The 24,031-nt window shown below is 37.2% G+C and overlaps 1 protein-coding gene across 2 annotated transcripts in view; it reads right to left on the bottom strand.

The window, feature by feature from the left end:
- PRKD3 (protein kinase D3) overlaps positions 1–24,031 on the bottom strand; it is a 57,417-nt gene that overhangs the window by 15,639 nt on the left and 17,747 nt on the right. Inside the window, exons 3-12 of one of the 2 annotated variants that reach the window (XM_039327019.1) lie at positions 15,172–15,310; positions 14,582–14,713; positions 13,408–13,559; positions 9,420–9,609; positions 8,471–8,548; positions 5,594–5,780; positions 4,152–4,275; positions 2,968–3,045; positions 636–912; positions 8–60 (exon numbers count right to left, since the gene is read on the bottom strand). In XM_039327019.1, coding sequence (XP_039182953.1) covers positions 8–60; positions 636–912; positions 2,968–3,045; positions 4,152–4,275; positions 5,594–5,780; positions 8,471–8,548; positions 9,420–9,609; positions 13,408–13,559; positions 14,582–14,713; positions 15,172–15,310 — 1,410 coding nt within the window. The remainder of the gene's footprint in view (positions 1–7; positions 61–635; positions 913–2,967; positions 3,046–4,151; positions 4,276–5,593; positions 5,781–8,470; positions 8,549–9,419; positions 9,610–13,407; positions 13,560–14,581; positions 14,714–15,171; positions 15,311–24,031) is intronic. The other variant, XM_039327020.1, reaches the window with a different exon arrangement.

Genomic DNA, 24,031 nt, shown 5'->3' with positions numbered 1-24,031 from the left:
GACTTACCACATTTTCTTGGATCTGGCAATTTGAAACAGAAATATTGACACATAATTCTTCTGCAATAAAAAAACATATAATTCCTCTTTTAAACAAGGTATTACTCACATGGTGTTCCATAAAGTTTCATGTCTGAATGAAGACCCTAGCAATTAAATGCAAAATTAGCAAGCCATTGCCGGGATACTATTGATAGGACAATAATTAGATCATCTGATGTGTTATGGTAATAATTGCCAATCTAATTTAAAGTATGAATCTTCATATATGAAATATGGGCCTAAGTTTATCTACTGATGAGATAAATTGAAACTATGAAGAAAGAAATGCAAGCAGCATCTTTTCAGGGTAAAGCTTAGATAACAATAATGGTAAATTGTTCCATATTGTGCAAGAGAGCCACTAAACACTTCTTCTGAAAATATAGCTTTTTACTGAATGGCTTAAGAATGTACTTTAAAAAAAACAGGGTAATAAATTGGTTGGTACTTGTGATGTAACTCAAACTACTACATATAAAACAATGCCATTTATTAAGTTTTGCATACTAGGAAAGAAACCCACAATATTAAAGACAGTACTTTTCATTTAGCAGATCATCATGAAGAAAAAGCAAGCCTTTTTGAGTCCTTACTGTGATCTTTTCCTTGTCCTGTAGCAATGCAAGTACTGGTCTCAGGTGTGACTGGCATTAAAGCCTGACGAATAGCTTTCTCCCAGCTCTGGGCTACATCCAATCCAATTCCAGTAGCAGCCAAAACAGGGCTATGGTGACTGCTGCCATTGTTCTCTCCAACGAAGTATACCATTGTGTCGGTTATTATTTCAAAACAGTGAGGATTGCTGCCTTGCACCATATTTGAGAAATCCCGTGGCTGAGTTACCTGAAGAATTTCAGAAAGTGGAATCTCCTGCAGAAAATATAGAATGTTAAAACTCTGACAGGGAGACCCCTTTGTAAGGATATGTAATAGTAAAACTGACAGCACTGTGAAAAGGTAAATATTAATGCTCTCAGCTAAGGACATTTCAGTAGGTACACTTATTCCCATTCCTTATTCATACTTCCAAGGAACCCAAAACATCTCAGTAAGGCAAACCAATTAAGTTATGTCTTGTTAAAAATCTAAATGGTATTTTTTCGTTAGACTAATGTATCCAGTGAATGGCCTTTGGAATTCTCTTATGCAGCCTGGAAAGTTTAATTACCTTTGAAGTTCCCAGCATCAAATGTACCAGTTTGCTTAATGCTGAGCTACTGTACATATTGAAATTACCTTTCACTTTTGAGGTTACACTACACTATAAGATCTTATTTTAATTCCTTAGCAAATTATTTGGTAGCATCTGATCATTACATGTTGTCCTCAACTTACAACAGTTCATTTAGTGACCATTCAAAATTACAACGGCACTGAAAAATGTGATTTACGACTGTGGCAGCATCACCAAGGTCACGTATCAAAGTTCAAATGCTTGGCCACTGATTCATGTTTATGACAGTGTAGTGTGTGCCAGGGTCATGTGATCACCTTTTGTGACCTTCTGACAAGCAAAGTCAATAGGGAAACCATATTCACTTAACAACCGTGTGACTAACTTAACCACTACAGTGATTCATTTAACTGTGGCAAGAAAGATCCTAAGATTCACTTAACAATTGTTTCACTTAGCAACGCAAATGTTGGGCTTAATTGTGGTCATAAGTCAAGGATTATCTGCATTGTAAAACTGTTATATTAAAAATGGAAAGAATCGCTCATCTCCTTTATGAACAACTTCTGATGACAAACGGGACCAGAACTTCTGTTGCTAAGTGATACAATCATTAAGTGAATCATGTCTGATTTTACCAATTTTGCCACAGTTGTTAAGGGAATTACGTGGTCATTAAGTAAATCCTGCTTCCTCCTTTAATTTTGCTTGTTGGAAGCCCCCTGGGGAGGTCACAAATGGCAAATATGTGACAGATGTTGCAACTGTTGTAAATACCTGCTGGTTGCCAAATGCCAAAATTCTGATCATGTGACTGTGGGGATGCTGCAACAGTCATAAGGCTGAGGACTGATCGCAAGTCATCTTTTTCAGTGCCATCGTAACTTCAAACAATCATTAAACAAATGGTCACAAGTCAAGGACTAGCTGTATACTATGGCCTATCTGTGCGTATATGCTTATTTATACATGTTTTATAATACTGCTTTGCAGTTCCCCTTATTCACAGCTATTTATATCACAGGTCAAAACCATCAGTTCCCTTAATAGTCATATCTTTAACCCCCCCACACACAACTTAACTCCTGATGTAAATATTCTTTTTCCCCACAAAATACAGGTAGTCCTCGACATACGACCACAATTGAACCCAAAATTTCTGTTCTTAAGCGAGACATTTGCTAAGTGAGTTTTGCCCAATTTTACAACCTTTCTTGCCACAATTATTAAGTGAATCGCTGCAGTTGTTAAGTTAGTAAAATGGTTGTTGAGCGAATCTTGTTTGTCGCAGGGTTGCAAAAGGTAATCACATAACCCTGTGACACCACAACCGTTAACTGTCATAAATATGAATCAGTAGCCAAGCGTTTGAATTTTGATACGTGGCCACAGGAATTCTGCAAAGGCCGTAAGTGTGAAAAATGGTCATAAGTCATAAGTCACTTTTTTCAGTGCCATTGTAAATTTGAATGGTCACTAAACAGACTGTTGCAACTCAAGGACTATCTGTATTTCACACTTCTCATTTCTTTCTATTAGATTATAACTATATAAATTATAATATGTAATGCACAATCAAAACAGAAAATAGTTCACCAGAGATAAACATTAAAACTGCATCTTGTTATAAATACGTCTATGACATATTAACAATTTTAAATTGTACGTCATTTAGCAAAAAGCAATTAAAATGAAATGATAATAGGCAAATAGCATTTTAAAGAGGAGATGAGATTTGGGTAATCTCTTACCTTGTAATATTTTGTCCCAGATTCATTTTGAAATAGCGTAAGACATTTACTGTCTAATCTCCAGTAATGCCTTTTTCTCTGCAACAAAGTACAGTTACTGTTTTAAGAAACAATTTTTCATTTCATTTGTATAGCTGCCTATCTTAAAATCAAACTCTTACCAGCTAAATATATACTATATGTACATTTATATATGTAGCATATAAGATACTATTTATTTGAATCAATTTCAAAGGTTTCAACAGTCCCGCCTGTGTTTGGATTACATCTGCATTACAACATTCCTAAATTAAACATTCCTGAACTGCCGCAGAAAATAGTTATTAAATGACCACAGAATCTGTATTGGCTATGCCATTTTCTGGCACAAGGAGCTAAACCCAATTCATAATCCAAGGCAACAGCATTAGGTATCTGCACCATGGTCACAATGCTTTACAAAAGTCTTTATGTGATACAAGAAAGCCATTACATGCCTCAAAATTATTATTTATTTAGCATATGGCGATGTTACTTTAGCCAGGAGACTACAATGCTAATATAGAGGAGTTATTTGGCTGCCTAAGACTGTCTGTTCCATTCACACTTGCAAGATTTCCAAGATGCACCACAGGAGGTGAATTAATTTCACACCAGAAAGAAAAACTAACAGCATCCTGAAGCATCATCTGGAGCCTTCTCCCTCCGCCAAAGTCACCTGCCAAACAGGCGTTGCATCCAGAAAAATTCAGCACCAACAGGGTTCTGACGATCTGCACAAAGCACTGGCTCATCTTTCCACTGAAGTGGTACTTATTTATCTACTTGCATATAACATGCTTTCAGAGTGCTAGATGGGCAGAACCTCAGGCAAATGATGGGAGCCCTCCCCACAACGCAGTGCTAGGACTCGAACCGCCAGAGCAAAGATCATCTCCAACGTCATTAAGCCACTGAACCACTGTACCTCAAGAGATGCTTAGATACAAAACTTTTTGGTCTCATCATATTGTCTTATTCACAGAATTTGATGGGGAGATCTAAATTAGTCTCCACCTGTAATTCTGTTTTTTTTCCATCTTGTCTTTCAGTTTTTATCTTTCTGCAGGAAAGCAGCTAATGGTTTCATCTCTTGAATGGAATACAAAATGTCCTGCGCTCGGAAATACAAAGTTTTTCACCAAGAACACAGCTTAATTACTTACCAGATTGTCTCGACTTGTGTAGTGAACCATCCATCCTTCTTTTACCATTGTACTGCTCTTCCTCTTTGTGTGTTTGACCGACTGTACAACTCTCATTAATGGAATGTTATTGCTTGTGGATGGGCTGTTGAACAATAATAAATTGCACAATCATGTATCATCCCAGCGATGCAGCAGACAGCACTGATGCCTAAATTATTTTCTTATAGTCTGCTATATAGCATGTTGGGCTGGAAGCATCTCTCTGATAATTAATTGGAACTACTTCATCAGCCATTTGCTGGGAATGAGTGTACAAGCAATCTCTTTGGCTACCTTGTGCAATCTGGACAAGCTTGTCCATGACCTGAAGACCTTTTTCTATTTCCAGTTTTGGGCATCTTTGCATTATATGATCAAAACAGTTAAAATATCTTGCTAGGATAAAAATAGCTGTTATGTACCATTTTTGTTCCCAAAATGGGATATAAACTAGATTCCAAATATTTCTAGTCAAATTAAAGAATTTACACTAAATCAAAAAATACAGTAAGTAGACAGAACTCCTGTATAAATGAAAATAATTCTCTTGCATTCAACTTTCCTTTGCATGGTGAAACAAGCACTATAAAGGTCTATTGTACATGAGACCCAGAGGTCACCTTCCATTTCTACATTCACAGCAGGAGAGCATTCTGTTACGTTTGTTCAAGCCAAGCCCTACTTATACGTAGAGAGGATTTAAAACACACCACAGATAAAAGGAACTTTTGTTTTAGATGAAGAGATAGTACTTCTGCAAATGTTACAGTATAAACTTACAAACTTTGTCTTCATAATGTCATTCTGAAAAATCAGTTTTCATTATTACGACTGTATAATTTGGAATAAATTCCAAGTTATTCATTTTATATGGCCATGTAATGAATTAAAAATGAGCAATTTATCCAAGTAGTTTTGTACCATGAACTACACTTGTACCTCTACCTTTTCAATAATAATTTTAGAGCATATTAGTTGCATTACAACTTGTACACACATATAAAGTACAAATAGCTTATTTTTCGATTTGCATCTATGCTCCTTTAACCTGACTAAAAAAGACATACATTCATTGTAAAAACTGATTCCTTGCTTACATTTTCTTCCAAATTAATTTACTTGCATTAGGAATGAGTTTGAACTGGAATCAGCATAATAAAATGGTCACATAAATCCAAATCACATTTTCCATGACTTACCCTGTAAAACAAATTATTTTTCATGTTGCCTCTTATATTTCCATGTTACTTCTCTTAATGAACCATTTTTAAAGCCACTACTAGTCAAAAACCATCTAAACAAAAGTATAAATTGCACAATATATTGTCTTTAATATTAGACATAGAAAGATGGAAGCAGTGGATGATGTGTAAGGGTGTATTATATATGTATCCCAAGTGCAATATCTTTATTTAACCAACCTGATAGTTTTTACAGCCTCTTCATCTTTGTCTCCATCAAGATCTGCTGGATCCATAAAAAACATTTTGTCTTCTGGAGGAGATGGTTCTTCCACATCATCCAATCCTTTCCCAACATCACTATTCATTTCACTGCTATCAACCTCCATTGGCATATCAGTATCTTGGCCTGGGCTAGCTGGTTCTTCTTCCCAAAACAATAAAATATTTTTAATTTCATAATTTTACAATTCAATATATGCAAAATATCATATTAAGAAATATATCACATTAAAAGAATCTGAATGAAGTATCTATCCCTATGTACTAGGTTTCTGGAAAAATCCCTAAAACCCAGCCAAGAAACGGAACAAGCAGAAACTTTGGGGCAAAACTTTGTTTTGCAACAACTACCTCATGCGTGTAGGTATTTCGAGAAACAGGGCAATTCTCCATTAGTGGAAAGTTGGCATAAGTATAGTTTCCATCACTTGTGCCAGGTGACTTTCACTCGGCTGATGCAACACCATGACCAGACCTTTCCAGGAAAGGGTGTGGACAGGATGACAATCTGAGAACAGAACTCCCTCTATACCTGGTTCAATGCCCATGCAAATTAAATCTGGTTTCCTGTAGCCTCAAACACAGCAGGTAACCCAAGGATAAGCAGTCCTCACTTTCCACACTATATGAATATACACACACGCATAAACAATTCTATCTTTAGAGAGCCACAGATATCAAGCTACATAAAATAAATTTGATAACAATGCTTTAATCTGCTTCAGAAAAAGGCTATCTACATGTAAACTATAATTTGGCAAATAGAGATGACATAGAGAGTATTCTATACAAATGTTTACTTTGAAATTAAGTTTGGGAAGCCAATTCTGTAATCATGCAAAGAATAGTCATGATTAATAAGACAAAAGAATTAGCATGTTGCCAGTCAGAATTTTATCTTTTTGGTTTTGTTGTTGTTGTTAATAGAAGAATGTTTGCTACTCAGATCTTCAGAACAATGTAGAGCATACATGTATACAGCATATGTAAAATATATTTGACATTTTATGTAAGATACAGATTTAAAATGTTACATAAGACAAAAAGTAATTAGAGGTAGTCCTGGAGATATGACCATGATGGAACCTGCCTGTTAGGGGTGCATGTTGCAAAGGCCTTGCTTAATGACCCCACCCCTTGCTCTCCCTGATAAAACTGTTAAACAAACCAAAGGTTATTAAACGGAGCATAGGTTATCTCAGAGATGGTGGAGGCCCCAGGAGGCCTACATAGGCCCAAGATTGCCTGGCTGGGCCTTCCAAGGCTACCCACACCCTCTGAGGCATCCTGTGCTCTGTTTCTCACTCTTCAGGGTCCCCATAATCCTTCAGCTTCTTTCTCACCCAGCAAGTAAGGGGAGATCAGGCAGGTCAGAGTTTGCAGTCTTCAGCAATCGCTTTCTTACAGACCCAGCCTTATGGTACCCTTGTGCTATTTTGCAACAGGCTCTGTTTTTGTGACACTGTAGAGACTTTTTTTAAAGAAGGTTCCATTTGTTTGTGGAGTTTATGGAGCTTCCTTAAAAAAGGGAATCCTGTATACGTTTATGAAAATAACACCTGCTTTGCCACAAGGCTAGGTTTGTAAGAAAGCAGATCCCGTATCAGGCTGGGCGCCTCTCTCAGAAACTGCAGAAAAACAGAAAGCTAAGTTGAGTGTTGCTGGGCTCTGGAGCAATCTGAATCCTGCAAGCTTTTGGATAGGAAAGAAATTGGAAGCTTGTAAACTACGGCTAGCCTGATCTCCCCTTGCTTGCTGGAGTTTGTAAATTCCAGATGGCCTGATCTCCTCATGTTTGCTGGGTAAAGAGGCAGCTGGAAATTTGCAAGCTCCAGCTGATTCATGCCCACTAGAATTGGCCTGATCTCCCTTGGATGGACAGACTCAATGAGATGGGATGGGTGGATGGGTGAGCATTGCAGCATCCCTGTAGACAGTCATAATGGCGAAAGACCATGTGGGTTCTTCAGCTGCTGTAACTTTGAAACTGGGCCATGAGTAACTTTTTGGGAACATGTCATAATAATGTTGAACAGTTGCTAAGTGACTGGTCATAATTTGAGGACTACTTGTAGTGAGTATTCCTCTTTACGGCAATTTAAAAGTATTCATCCTAATAACTCTTGTTAAAATTTGAGACATTGCTGAAAGTAATATTTTGCACCCAACGCTGTTTTCCTTCTAGTAGTTCAGGTAGTCCTCGACTTACAGCCAGTCACTTAATGACCGTTCAAACTTGAAACAGACCTCTCAAAAGTTACTCACAACCCACATTTGAAATTATGGTCACTGTAATGTCCCTGCTAGGATGCAGGAGGTGGAACAGCCTGCTCTCCTTCCCCAATGTGAGGTCTGGGACTCCAGATATCTATTGTACAGAAGATAAATGTGGGATCAGAGATGAGGAGCAGGATGGAGATGAAGATATGGGACCTAGTGGGATGGGAAGCCAAATCAGGAAGTGGAGCATAGGGTGCTTCAGAAGATGTGGGGGAGCCTTGGGAGGCCCGTGACAGGAGCACCTGGGCCAGCACTAGGTCTCCCAGAGCCTCACCCACACTGGGGAGATTAGGGATAGGGGTCATTAAGTGAGGCAATCATGTGGGCTTCTCATTTAATGACATTTTGCGACCATAATGAGCAGGCTCCATTGTGGTTATAATTCAAGAACTCCCTGTATGTATACATTTTTCACTCTGCTAGTCTAGGCAGTCTAGAGGTATTTGATAGCAATTCTGGTATATGCAGAATAGGGAGAAGTGCAAAGAAAAGCCAAACATGTATACCATAACCCAAAGTTATGTTTCCCGCAATACTTTACAAGACATATCTTACCTCCATTGAAGACTACTTCTCCAAGACAATCTTTAGGTACTTTAGAGGCACAGCGTTTATGACAATTAAATCTGCAATCTAAATTAAGGATAAATTATATTTATTTAGGCATTTATTATTTTTGTATAATCTCTTTGAAGTTTCTTTTTGAACTCACTTTTATTTATTTTCAGGACGTATTTTTAAAGTAATAAGCAAATGCAAGTAATTATTTGGATCAAAGCTACAATTTAACATAAAGCTGTATGATACGGTACTACCATCGCAAGGTTCTTCAATTAGGTCATTCTAATTGAATGAGAATGGTGAGAGCTGGAGCACTCCCAAGAAGATACCTTAAAACTAAGATTCAGCACAGAAGTAGAATTATCAATATCTAAACTGCAGTTAAGAAAGTGAGTTGTGAATTCTCAATCTACCTGTTTCCTTGTCAGCATCAGATATGGTGCTAAATATATTTTACAATGGCATTATGCATATTTAGGTTTTAACTAGGATTTGAAATCATAAACTTTTTTAGTCCTTGTGGAAACACTAATATTCTTTTATGAACATTTTGACTTTAGGCAAACAGGGCAGAAAGAAAAAAATAGAGAATAAATAACACTATCTTATACTGGTTTAATCTTGAATCCAATAAGTTTAAAATGTAACTTTGCACAGCCTAAAAAGTCACCAGGTAATACTAACCAATAAGGAATTTCTTGCAGGCAAATGATTCAACTCAGAAGAGAAGAATAGAGGTATTCTATTCATCAACTGTATCCAGTATATTCAAACAGCAAATTGTTAATAGGAATAGAGTCTTTCATAACATTTCTGTCATCTTATTTATATAGCTTACTGATCGCATACCATTGTAACCTGCTTATTTAGCTTTCATTTTATAGTTAAAAAGACTTTAAAGCCTTGATCATTGACATTAACTTTCAGCTACAAAAACACTTGCCTTTACATTGCATTCCTTGTCGAAAAAGACCTTTAAGCAATCGCTTGCAGTACTGACATATGGTGGGTCGACCATAAGAATGAACAGCAAAGGTATGTGGGACTTTCACACGACAAAGAACCATTTTTTCCATCCATATTGGACGCCCACTCCACGAAGGAATCCTTTTACTAGGTTCTGGATGACAACGCTGCAAAAACAACAACAACAACAACTTCAAGGCGCCTTGAGCATGAATAACCCTGGACCAATCACCCTCTCTCATCCCAACCCATTTCACAGGGTTGTCGTGAGGAAAACAGGAGCAGGAAGGTGTGTGTTGAATATGTTTACCACCTTGAGATATTTGTATAAAGGCAAAATAAAATAAATAAAAGCAAATTCATGAATAAAGAGAAGTAATTCAGTAATATCATACTTTTCGCTGTAGAGTCCAACCATTCCTAACTCTAACATATTTTCCAAACTTCCTTCCACAGCAATAGACCAAGAAATTAGAGCAAAATCTAATCTAACACAGGTAGTCTTCAGCTTACAACCACAATTGGGACAAGAACTCTAAGTAATGTGATGGTTAAGTGATCTATGCCCAATTTTATAATCATTTTGTTGCAGTCAAATTCAGTGTCTCCTATTTACTTTGCTTGTCAGAACATGGCTGGGAAGATTGCAAATGGCACTCAGGTGAACCAGGGAAACTGTTTTATCCATCAGAAATACATGCCAATTGCCAAGCACCCAAATTTTGATCACTAACCACAAGGATATTGTGATAATTTTAAGTGCAACTACCAATCAAAATTCAATTTTTTTCAACTTCATCATAACTTTGAACGGTTGTTAAACGATTGGTTATAAATTGAAAACTAACTGTAGAACTACAACACTGTTTCTACTTATGGCTGGAAACGTTGAAAATCTTAATATGAACTGACAAAAGGAACTTTCAATATTTGTCAGCACTTGTCAGACAACCATTTCTGCCTCTGTTAAATGCTTCCATGATTACTTTAACTGAACTTATGCCCATATTTAAGCAGTACCAACAGGCATTAGCTAATATCCATTCCATTGCTATCAGGTAATTCTTAATTCCTTACAACAGTAGTGGCAAACCTTTTTGAGACTGAATGCCCAAACCGCAACCCAAAACCCATTTATTTATCGCTAGGTGTCAGGTGGGCGTGGCCGACTGGGTGCGTGTGGCCTCGGTGGTCACAGCCGACTGGGTGGGCGTGGCCACGGTGGGTGTAGCCACCTCGATGTTTGTGGAGAGGGATGCTTGTGGGGGCCGGGCCGGGTTGGAGGAGATCCAGGGGGTCTATGGCGGGTGGGGCGGTGGACCAGAGGCTCGTCCTGTGGGGTGAGGCGAGGCGAAGCAGGCGGGTGTGCCAATTGCCGTGGGGCAAGGCAAGGCAAAGCAGGGGCTGGAGCAGCTGCTGCCTGATACCATCAGCCCCCACACACAGAGACCAGCGAGTACATGGGGGCTGCCAGTGTCCATCAGCAGCCACAGCCTCCTGCATCATGGCAGCTCCATCAGTGTGAACGGAGACAGCCTCAGGGTGGCCAGGAAGGAGCCCTCACCTGGTGCGGGTCCTATCTACAGGGTGGCTCTGACAGGGGCAGCAACTGCTGCTCTGAGCCCCTTGACTGGTCAACCACATAGAGAAGTAGGAGGCGGTGGCAGTGATCCCAGCATCACCAAGCCCGGCCGGCCGCAGATCTGGAAGCAAAGCTGTGCCAACCATCCTCGTGCTGGTGGGGGCAGTGGCGGGGGAAGGTGAGCTGTGGCACACGCTCTCCCCTCCCCACTCCGCCCGGAGATGTACGCGGGACAATGTGCGGCGGCAGTGGCAAAGGGTGCCCGCATGCCAGATCCTGCCTTCCCCTGCCGCCGCCACCAGCACGAGGATGGTCGGCACAGCTTTGCTTTCGGATCTGCTGCCTGACACTATCGGCCCCCACACACAGAGGCCAGCGAGTGCATGGGGGACGACGGTGTCCGTCAGCAGCCACAGCATGCTGGCTGTCCTGCATAATGGTGGACTGGCCACAGAGCCCCATCGGCGCGGGCGGAAATTGCTCCGGGATAGCCGGAAGGAAGTCTTTGCCCGGCCTGGGTGCATCCACTCGACGGATCTGATGGGGGTGGCTTCTGCTGCTGCTCTGACCAGTCAGCCATGAAGGGAAGCAGGAGGAGGTGGAGGGGCAGTCAAGGGTCTGGAGCCACCTCGGCTGCTCACTAGCAGCCTGACAAGGCAGCAGATTCACGCATCAGCTGCCCCTTCTGCTTCCCTGCATGGCTGACCAGTCAGAGCAGCAGCAGAAGCCACCCCCATCAGATCCGTCAATTTCCGCCCAGGCCGATGGGGCTCTGTGACTAGTCTGCAATTATGCAGGACAGCCAGCATGCTGTGGCTGCTGATGGACACCATCGGCCCCCATGCGCTCACTGGCCTCTGTGTGGGGGGGCTGATAGTGTTAGGCAGAAGATCCAGAAGCAAAGCTGCGCCCACCATCTTTGCGCTGGCGGCAGCGGCGGGGAAAGGCAGGATCTGGCATGCAGGCACCCTTTGCCGCTGCTGCCGCATTGTCCCACATGCGCCTCTGGGCAGGGCGGGGAGGGGAGGGCTTGTGCCACAGCTCACCTTCCCCCACCACTGCCACCACCAGCGCGAGGATGGTCGGCACAGCTTTGTTTCCAGATCTGTGGCCGGCCGGGCTTGGCAATGCAGGGATCACCGCCGCCGCCCCCCCCCATCAGAGCCACCCTGTAAACAGGACTCGCACCAGTGAGGGGTCCTTCCCAACCGTCCTGGGGCTGTCTCCGCTCACGCCGATGGGGCTGCACTGTGGAAGGGAGATGGCAGCTCTGATTTCACTCACTCTCCCACCAAAACTGCTCCTTTTATACGTTCCATCACCCCGCCCAGCTCTTGCAGCTGTTCCCAGACTGTGCATGCATGGAGAGGGGGAGGGAGAGGAGCCCAGCAATGCCGTGCGTGCCCACAGGGACGGCTCTGCGTCCGCCTGTAGCACGCATGCCATAGGTTCGCCACCACTGCCTTACAACTTAAAAGAAGTTACATCATTTAATTTTGATGGAGTTTCATGAAAGATTAAGAGCAAAAAAAAATGTTTATTTGAACACAGCCATGGGCATCCACACCATTTTTCTAAGGAAAAACAATCATATCCCAGTTGCTGAAGCACTGGTTTGTTTGAAGACAACATTAATTTTCCAAATAATTATGAATTTCAAGCTTTAATGTCTGTACACTGCAAATGATATTTTTGCATTTACAATAACTAGTTGTTTTACATACAATAAATGGAGGAAATTTCTGGGATAGTAATTGGAGAACACCATTTTCGTGAAATTCAAATACATTTAATATACGCATAAGTTGCATAAAGAAATTATAACAAGCACAAATTTTGTTTTACTGTCAATTTAATTGTCATTAAAGCTTTGCTTCTTGGTGAAGCTTTCTGAGAATTATTTAACTAAGAAGTTCTGCAGCTAGGAAAAAGTCTGAAAACTTCTGATTCAGAAGTTCTTAATGCAGTTTTGGAAATATTGTAGTGGTTTTGGTGTAATTTTAATACCTATATAAATGTTTAATATCTGCATTTCTGGCAAGAAGAAACTATTTCAAAAATATAATGAACATACATTTATTGTTTTTATATATCAGTTTTGATAGGCACTAAAAAGTGAAGTAAATGTCCAATAAACCAAAATATGTTGATTTACATACATATACATTCACTTAAAAGCAAAATTCTGGATTTTAAGAAAAGTTAGAAGATTATTTGAAGTGACCATTCTCAGCTAAGATTAAGTCTGAATAATACATCTTAAAGTTTCTTATGATTAAGGAGTAAGGAATTGGGATAATGTGCTTTGGGTAATAACAGTGTCTTACCAAATTGATTTTAACTCTTCTTTAATTCTTCTTTGAAAAGAAAAATAAATAAATACCTCTTCTATGGACGTAGAATCAGTTTGTACAGATCTTGGGACAGAAAGTGCAGCTCCTGGTAAAGACACATTAGATAGCCGTCTCTTTCTTACCCCACTGCAGTTATTTGGAATTTTAAAAGCACATCGCTTGTGATAATTTAATCCACACCCTAATGAAATTAATACAGGGAGGGGGAGTAAAAGAGAAAATAAACATACTTTTACTGATGATGCTACACATTTTAACAATATTAGGATTCTATTTGATGAAAGACAGATTAAGCAAAATATGTGGCAAAGATAACACATTTTTTAAAAACTGAACCAACACCTCTAACATTGCCATGATCATTTAATTAACAGCAGATCTCTGCAATGCATGGAATGTTTTTGGCCTGAATATTTGCTTTTCTGACCCCACTTCACCCTGGCTAAAGCTGGAAAACAGTCCTTGTTATGCAATTCACGCTGCTGCTGATTTTCCTCATCTTTTTCCCCAACAGATTATCTAAATACTGTATTCCTGAATCTGTTAGAACCATCAGATTAGGGTACAAGCCAATGAATAGGGCTTGGGTTATTAATGCCCCTATGCACTAATACATCAAAGGAGGTGCTTCAGAATTATCAAGGGAGGTACACTCTGTATGCACAGTTGAAAGGAGTGCATACAAAACACTTCTTTTCAAATAATTAAAGCAGCTGAACTTTTTTCAGACTTCAACAGCTGCTTTCAAAAGCTGTTCCCAACTGTCCCTACTAATAATTTACCCTGCACTCATTATTAACTTGATTACGATTAGGAAATATGCATGTGGAAAGGGTTTTTCTTTCTAGATAAGTTATAAATATGTTGAAGTACAGAAAGAAAACAGAAAATGTTTACACTGATATATCCTCCCACACTGCATCATCTCATTATTTCTGATATTGCACCAGCACGGCCGTCGCACTAGACCTTCTACAAGGAACTCAAAAGTTTATATAGCATCATTTCTTCCCATAAACCAAACATAATTCTTCTTGCTAGATAAGAAATCCATCCTGTAGGAAAAGAACTATTAATTTATAAATTCTTAGATCACAGCATGCAAATGAAGTGCTTTTCAAAAATCTCTGAAACTATATACTGCATTTGGGGATTTAGGACAGAAACATTGTTAATAACACTCATTGTTATTAATTGGCTTACCTTCACATTTCAGTCCTTGCCGTACCAAGCCCCAAAGCATCTCTCCACAATAGTCACAAAAAGTAGGGGCCTTATAGGAATGAACGTAAAGCATGTGAGGTCGAATCTGGAAATCCTCAACTGTAGCTAATGCTTTAAAAATACATATATAAAAAAGAATAAGTTTTAATGCTTTCCTCCATATTAAAGTACTAACAAGATTCCAATATAGTGAATATAATGCCTTAAATGCTATAAGACTATGAAACAAATATCTTTACATAAAATTTTAAAATACCATTTTCAATATAGATTTGACTATGACATTTTATACTATTTAAAATATAATCACCCACAGTAAAAACCTACTGATTCCATGAGATTAGCTCACTATAGTAAATAATCAGGATGAATCAATTTCCTATTTAAAAAAAATGAATTTCCATGCTTCCATCTTTAATATCCAATTTTATAAAGTACTTCATCAACTTTGCAGTAGGTGTGTATTTAAAATTATGCATATTACAATTTATTAATTACAATTATTCCCAGTAATGTTAGTATTTTGGTATAATCAATATGAGGATTGCACTGAAAACAGATATTCTTACCAGACAGAACAACCTCAACAAGATCACCTTCCCTTATCTCTTCTGCTGACGTAATGCGCTGTAAAATATTTTCTGAGTTCAGATCATGGCGAAATAGGAGAATTTTATCATACATGCCAAAAAACCCACACTCTGGGAACTGCAACAACAAAAAAGCAAAAATCTATATTGAAATATGCCATAATTTACTATGCCATAATTTACTATTTCAACATAAAACTGTTAAAGATGTTGTCTAACATAATGACAGAAAACAAGACTGTAAGCATTTGTTGTTGAAAAAAAGATACATTCTGAAGTCATATTATAAGCTTCAACAAAAACTGCCTGCTAACATTACAAGTTTCTAACTGTATCATTGTGGCACTACAAAAATTACAATTTGCGTATTTATTTATTAAAAAATCAATTTAAAGATAATGGGCTTTTCCACTTGATAGATTTGAAGTGAACAAATTCCAAACTTTGTTGATGTTGTATGCAATAAAACGACTAAAATATGGGCTTCCGGTTTGACATCGTGGCATAATGACGCAGGAAGATGGGGCTCCATCTTCCATGTTCAATTTCACCCCACTAGGGACCCTAAAAAGGGTTGAGTTGCCCTGAAGAGGCGATGAAAAAGGAGGAGACCCTCATTGATTGTGACGGGGCAGCGGCCTTTCCACTGGATCTGAGGGAGCCCTCCAAACCAGTGGGGGAAAGACTGGCTACATTCATGTGGCCAGTCATAAGCTGCTGACAATCGAAGACAAGCACTAACTAGCAATTTCTGAGCAACGTGGATGGAACTGGGTGAGACTTTATCCTCTTTTTATGGCCCTAACATTACTTTCCTGGAAAAAAGAATGCCCAAAGAAAAGAATCCTCCCCGATGAGAGAGGGAAGTTATTGCCCTGCTCCCTCAGGAAAAGAAAAATGGCGAATTAATTGCTCTGGGGGAAAAACAAAGGAAACTGCAAGATCAATTTGGAACTAATACAGATCTATAGCTTTGAAATTTGTGGACTAAAAATACCTTTGAGACTTTTTAAAAAAAATATTTGAAAGTTTGCAAAATAAGCTTGGATTTGGAAAGCTGGAAGATGGTGTCAATGACATCTAGTGGAGAATTATGGCATTTCAATTTATTATGCTTAAGGAAAACTTGGGCTTGAAGCCCAGACTCAGATAAGATTCTTTGTTGTTCCTGGACACTTTCACTTTTGCTAGACTGTAGCTAGGAAAAAGGAAAAACAAAAACTCTTGAACTGCTTATTTGGATTGGGGACCCTATTGAACTATAAAGACTACATACAAAAACAAAATGAGTGCTCCATACTTAAATGGTAAAAAATTATCTTCAACACCTGTCTCCAAAACTCCCAGCTTGATATATCAACAAGAAGATGTTAATGAATCTCAGAAAGAAATTCTTTCCATGTTGAAATCAATCCAAGAGACAATTGTTTTATTTCAGGATGAGACTAAAAATAACGCAAATGAGATAAAAGTACAATTTTCTAACCTAACTTACAAATCCAGACAATGACTGCAAAGAAGAAACTAATAACCCAGAAAACAGAAGGAAAATTAGAAGAAATGGATCCAAAGATGCAGTGATAACACAGGAAATGGAAAAGACATCGCACTTGTCAAGATCTCAAAACACATTTGAGGATAAGGAAGAAGAGCTGATTGAATGGATGATAAAGCTGTTAGGAGAAATGCTGAATACTGACGAACAAGAAATGAAAAGAAAAACTGAAGAAGGATGGAGGCTGTTTAATGAATATAAATGGGTTGGGCGTTCTTCCAAAAACACTTCAACTAAGTTCTTTTCCTCATTCCAAATAATATATACAAAAACAGAGGAAGAACTACTTGATGATTTAAATGTACTGACTTGGAAAGTTATTTGGCAAAGGAAGAAAGCTACAGTAAGACTGAATAAAATTGAGGTTCTGACCTATTAGATGGGATATTATACTACTAAACAGATGTTAGAAATAAAAGTATTATAATTAGAAGGATTATAGGATTTATAACTAGAATATTATACTTTGTTATGAGATGGGAAATATGAAAATTCTAAAAGGATTTGAATAAGGGAAGCTTTTGGTTACCCAAATATACTTTATTATGAGAAAATTATAAGCAATAGAGATATTTTTAACACTGATGAGAAATTAAAATTTTTAAAAAGCAGAAAAAATAGGATTTTGATTGAATAAATGGATTTTAAGTGCAAATGCAATTGAGATATATTTTGGCTAGAAAAGATATTATAAATTGATACTATCAATATTATGTATAATATCAGAAAAATGTGATGAAGATATCTATGTTTAATTGTACATGTATTAACAGTAACAAGAATTGTATTTGCCCAGTATGGAAAAATGCATACTACCGGAAGAAGAGAGGACCAAGGAAGCACTGGATGGTATAGTATCGGACTAGACTGGTAAGTTAATATGTACCACTGAATTACTAATAGACCCAGACAACACGTTGCTTATTAAGTACTTATGACTGTAAAATTAGAAAATAAAATATTTATTTTAAAAAACTACTAAAATATACACATTCCACTTCAATAAGACCAATTAATCTTGACACATGCATACAATTTATTGTTAAACAAAAGAATTAAAGACCTAAACAAAAATATTGTATTGATGTTATCACAATTAAATCAAATATATATATACTCAGTTAAACAAACATTAAGTACAGTTTAATCTCTTATGAACTAGCCCATTCTAACATTTTATTTTTGTATTTATATTGAGAATCAAGAAGGGCTAATCCTTCCTGGATTACAGAAGAAACACATCCTGAGAGTTGTCTGATCTTTCTTGTAAATGTAATTTGCTAAACTACAGGTTATTTTTGCTTCATTTCTTCCAGTTTTTTAGTGGATATAATGAATCTTATACCTTACCATAAGTAACTAAAAATGGAAAAATAAATTTTCAAATGCTGGACAAAAGGTACTGGATGGTGTATGACAGGGGTGTCAAACTCAATTTCATTGAGGGCCGCATCAGCATTGCGGTTGCCCTCGGGGGGGTGGAGGTGGGGTGGCCAGGGTGTGTGCGGCCTACTGGGTGGGCATGGATGGAGTGGGTGTGGCCTATCGGGTGGGCATGGCCAGCTCTACATCATTTGCATCAAGGGGGCGTGTGGGGGCCTGGGCAGGAGTGGGACAGATCTGAGGGTCTTTGGCAGAAGGGGGTGGGACTGGGGCAAGTGCCAAGGCATGGTCCATTTCTTCATTCCTCCCAAAGGGTGACATCTCCCTGGCATGCACCCAGGGGGCGAGGCCGACATGGCAGGGGCTGGTTCCTCCCTGTTTCTAGACAGCCTTGTGGAGCTAAGACTGAATGCGTTTCAGCATAAATGGCCACAAAATTATACATTGGCTCCTGGCCAGCCTGGGCCAGGCCAAGGCAGCAGGGGCTGCTTCCTCACTGTTTCCAGGATGGCTTCGCGGGCCACATCCGGCCCCCGGACCTTGTGTTTGACATGTCTGGTGTATGATCTGTTGTGATAAATGAATGTTCAGAGAAATGAAAATGGTTATGCATGCTTCTACCTAGTTATAGAGAATTGAGAGATATTGAAAAGGAAAGTTGAAAACAGTAGGTATTAAATAATAATTGTATGAGATTAAAAAAAGAAACAGGGTTACAAAGTGAATCAGTGCTGAATAAATGTAGACTGAATACAATAGCATCTGATCAAGTAAATGTTGTAAGCCACCAAAGTCGCTTGACAAGATGGGTAGCATATAAATTTAATAAATCATACATACATACATGCATACATACATACATACATACATACATACGAACATTGAGCTGATTTATTCATATAGAGAGAATGAAGACTGAATTACAAAATAAATATATGATGGAGGAGTGAACAGTTCAAGAAGAATAAGATTGACATAGTTATGGTTGAACAGGCATGATGAGAACCTCAAAAAGAAAGAAGTAAGAGGTTTAAAGAACAAAAGATCAAAAAACGGATGTGGGAGAAGAAAAGTCACTTGGAATTCCCTTTCTTTTCTTATCTCATGTCTTTAGTTTCTTTGGCTTGCTATTTGTTACTCCGCTTCTGTGCTTTGTACAATGTTGTCATTCAAAGAAATGGTCAGGTAGGCGGTTAGATATGCTTACACTTCACACTAAAGATCCTATTTTGTTCACAATTCATAGCAAAATATTCCTGAAATTTTATTATTTCTCTGATCTTGGTTTTCAATGTCTTGATTACTCTATATTTTGGTATTTGCCTGCATTCTTTTATTTATTTAGGTAAAGATACTTTCTCAAAACTGATTTCATCTGCATTCTTTGTCCTTAGCAAGTATGCATGTTTTGGCATTGAAAATCTTTTTTTCCTGCACCAACTCATCACAATGTGTAAAATTGCTAAATTTATGAAAATTCCAGCATATCTTATGACAAGCTGAATTTCTATCTATACATAAAAAGCATTTACCAAACATTTTAAAAAATAGCTATAGTACCCTTCCATTTTCTGCTTGAAGGTCAGCACTGCCAATTTTAAAATATATATATTTGCTTTAAAGCTTACCATTAAAATGCTTCACTTTTTTGTAACACTGCTTCTAGCTTATTATGGAAGCTCTATCAACATTAATCAGATTCCAGAGTTATCAAGTGGTAATCATATAATATTTATAACTGGATTTCAAAAATTCTGAAATCGCTTGTTTATAGATTGCGAATGAAATTCTACCTATCTGAATCTGATATATGTGGATCCAAGTAATGTGGCTTTTTGCAAGTGACAGAAGGAAATTTTGTCAATGGACAAATTTTCAAAGTGCTTTCTAAAAAATTTTTGCTATGGTACTCAATGTGCTGATAACCACTGGGACCACTTTAGCCGGTTTATGCCATAATTTTGATTTTCAGAACTTATTGTTTTGTGATCTTCTCCAATACTTTTGGCACTCTATTATCCCCTTGGTATTGTCATATAAATTATTCACTTTCTTTTTTTAAAACTATAATTAAACTTGGTGTGTTATGAGCCAAGACAATATTTTAACCTGATCATTTTCAAGTATTTTTTCAACTATATGTTCCTACCAATTTTTCATTACTTGGCACATGATAATTTTTACAGATGTTCCAGTGAAACGTTTTGGTGACTGTTCTATCATTTGTAATCGTCTTTCATGAGCTGAATATATGATCTATTGTTTCTTTTAAATTCCATCCTTGATTGCATTATTTGAAATAGCATGCTTTTGTGCAGCTAAAATCAGACTTCAGTTTTTTCAATGTTCCAGTTGTAAGCCATTCTAGATTTTTATCTTTATCCATTTTCCCCTCAATCTTTTGCTAGAAATTGATCATGTCTGACAATTTCTTTGTCAAATTTTCTTCATGTTTTATTACATTATTTCTACATTCATATTTTATTTCCTGTACATTCAATAAGTACCAGTTTCCACCATTCAATTTTTTTTAGCAATCGTCTCACTCTTTGGATGTATTCTTTACTAAACATATTTTTAACTTAGGCATGCTTGATGTAAAAGACCAAGATACTTGTAGGCTTCATCCTAATGATTTAGTCATTCAGCATTTCAATTCCATTACTGTTTGTGATCCTTACCCCACTTTACTGCTACTGCAGCACATTTCTCTAACCCAAATTCTATTGCTATATTTGTACTTAAAATTCTTAGTGTTTCTCAATGACTGGATTTCAATTTCTGATCTTCAGATCATCCATATAAAGCAAATGTGAAATGTTATTAGCATTTTTTGCTGTTTGACAGACAAGATGTATTTTCTTCAAAAATCACTGAAAATGAGATCATGGCAATGACAAAAAGTCAATGAAACTGATCCACATGTCTAGAGTTCAAACCTTGCCTTATGTTTACATAATGAGTTCAGGCTAATTTCCCACTTGAGACCTCCTCCCAACGAGGATGGTTGATCTTCCATACCCTGCAAGATGCCTCTCCTAATGTTGACAAGCCCATATTTTTTATTTTCAACCACCAATTCTGTCTTTCTTTGCTCCATTATTTTTTCTATATACCTTCTAACATTTATACACATTCTAATGTCTATTTCTAATGGCCCTTTTATAATCAATTCAGATCAAATGTAAATTAACTTATTGGCTTTTACAATTTTTCAAAACCATTTTATCGATCAGAAGTTGATCTTTGTATCTCTACTTTTCCTATTTTTTCCATTCTATTCTACTGGAAAGATGTTATTTTCTTCTAAATAATCTTGGATGTTCCAAAGTGCTTTTTCCAAAAGGCAATTGGACTTTCTTGTTTTTTCCCCTTGAGAACGGTTCACTTCTCGTCCAAGAAGCTTTTCAGTTCTTGGATTAAAAGCGAAACTTTTCCAACCGAAAAAACAAGAAAGTCCAGATGCCTTTTGGAAAAAGCACCTTTGGTACAACCGTGTTCTGGATGATTGAGAATCTCCACAGACTATCTTGGATGTTGTCCTCTATTATGTCTATGAGTAATTTAAACATTGCAGGAAAACTTATTATTGGTCTATGATTTCCAAGTGTTGTCCCTTTTGCTGAGTATTTTTGAATTAGAGATGTTTTGCCAGTTAATAACCAGTTGCTCATGACTCCTTTATGCAATACTTCATTAATCTTTATAGCTATAACTGGATGTAAGCTAGTCAGATATCTGAGCCAAAAGCCACGCAATTGATCATTTCCAGGAGATGTTCAGTTTTTAATCCTTTTTATTAAATTTTAACCCATTTCTGTTGTTTATAAGGTCTTCCAATTGACTTCCAAAGCTTCTTTCATTTTTGTGGTGCTAAATCAATATTTGTTTGTAGACTTGTCTTGATTCCTTATATTCTTCAATTTCGTGGTTTTTTTAATTATTTATATCTGATCTTAATTTCTTTACCTTGGCCTCCAGTCTGATCTTCCATTTTGGAATTAAATATGATTTTACTTTTGGCTTTCTAATTTCAGTATCCAATTCTTCTATAACCACCACTGCTATCCTTTAGCCAAGCTGACTGGTGTGTTTGACAGATGTAATTTTAATCCTTGCAAGTACCTTATTTACATCCTTCATTATAGGTACAAGATCTTCTGGGGGAACAACTTTCAAGAAATTATCAATACTTTCTACTGATAATTCTGCATATGCTATAATCTTCTCTTCTAATTCTTCAGGGGATCAGTTCATAGGTTGTTTCAATGCAGGAGTATACTGATTCTGTTGCTATTATTTCTTCTAAGTTATCATTTCTGTAATTCATATCAGCTGTTCCCTTTATATTTACAATTAATTTTATCTGAGTTTCTTCTACTATTGCTTCGGGGTCTTTTATTTTCATTTTTTTTCTGAATCTCTTCCTATTCTACATCTCTGAATATTCTATTTTTAGTAACGAATCTCCTTTGATCTGCTAATTGTTGTTCAGTGATATATGAAATTAGGAAGATTATTTTCCAGTGTTCAAACATTTGCTTTAAGTAGCCATGCTTTGTTGCTTCCAATTAATAATATATGATTATGGAATGATGTTCCAACACAGTATTCTTTTGTCTGTTTTATCTATTATTATTATTGTTCTTTCAGTAATCCTACAGCTATAGCGCCTGAGTCCCATTGCCCTCTTGTTGACAGGTACCTAGAAACTTTAACATCTGACACTATCCTTTTTGACTCTATTGATGACCAAACCAGTATAGAATTATTTTTATCTTTTCTCACCATATTCTTTCAGTATAAATTTCAAACCAGTTGTACATCTAGTTAGTTATCATGTCACTAGCCCATGTTTAATTTGCTAATCATAATGTCATGTACTTTGATTAAATCAAGATATATTTTTCTGTATTATTCCCATCATCTACTACAGAAGTAGTCAATTATCAACCAGTTAGCTTGTCAAGATAAATTCTTGACAAATTCATGAACTGTCCAGACTTTTAGCACCTACAGAGCAATGTTCTTAATATCTGCTCAGAATACTAATATCAAACTAATTTACCCATAATTCATTTTCTTCTGTTTGAACTTGAATATAATATTTAGTATCTCCAAAGATCTGACCATTAAATGATATCCGTGTTCTTCTTGTGAGGACATTAAAGATAATAAGGTAAAGATAATATGATATAAATCAAGAAATATGAAAAGATTTAAACCAGAATTCCTTATACTAGATATTATAGTCTTCTTTGAGAAAGTAGAGTGTAAGGATAACAGAGGCTATATAATTACCTTGGGAAACTATTCTTTATAAACTTATACAATTTGAGCATTTGAGTGGCTAAAAAAGCACACTTACAGCACAATTTTCTCAAATGCATAATTTTGAAGGGATAGCTCTGTTAATCATTTCGCTTGATCACAAAAAAAAAAGTAATCCCTGGTACTTCCTTTCTTGCCTGAAAATTTCTTGTAGAAATCCTATTTACAATATTTTGACAATTCACTGTTACTTACCAAGATAAGTATTTAAAAAGTTACATATGTAGCTAGTTTAGCCTTTGAAAAGAATTTTTGCTAAAGTACAACACTCAAAGTAAGTATAATACTTCTAAATAAATTAATATTTATAAAATTATTTTATATTCTCATTTTCAACTTCATAAAATAAATTTTAATTCCTATGAGTCTTATATTTATTAAGTCATCAACTTTAGTCATCAAATAATATATCACATTTTTAAAAAGTCACAAATATTGAGTGGTTGTTTTAGAAATGTAAGGATTGGATTTATAAGAAAAGATGTAAACAAGACAGGTGAAATCTGAAATCTATTCCTTGCAGATGGGTTTGAATACATTACAATCAAATAGACAACAATGGAAAACAGC

The sequence above is a fragment of the Crotalus tigris genome, unplaced genomic scaffold, assembly GCF_016545835.1.
Source record: "Crotalus tigris isolate CLP2741 ecotype Arizona unplaced genomic scaffold, ASM1654583v1 scf7180000024349.2157984, whole genome shotgun sequence".
NCBI classification, from domain to species: domain Eukaryota; kingdom Metazoa; phylum Chordata; class Lepidosauria; order Squamata; family Viperidae; genus Crotalus; species Crotalus tigris.
This window is presented reverse-complemented; position numbering and strand designations above follow the sequence as displayed.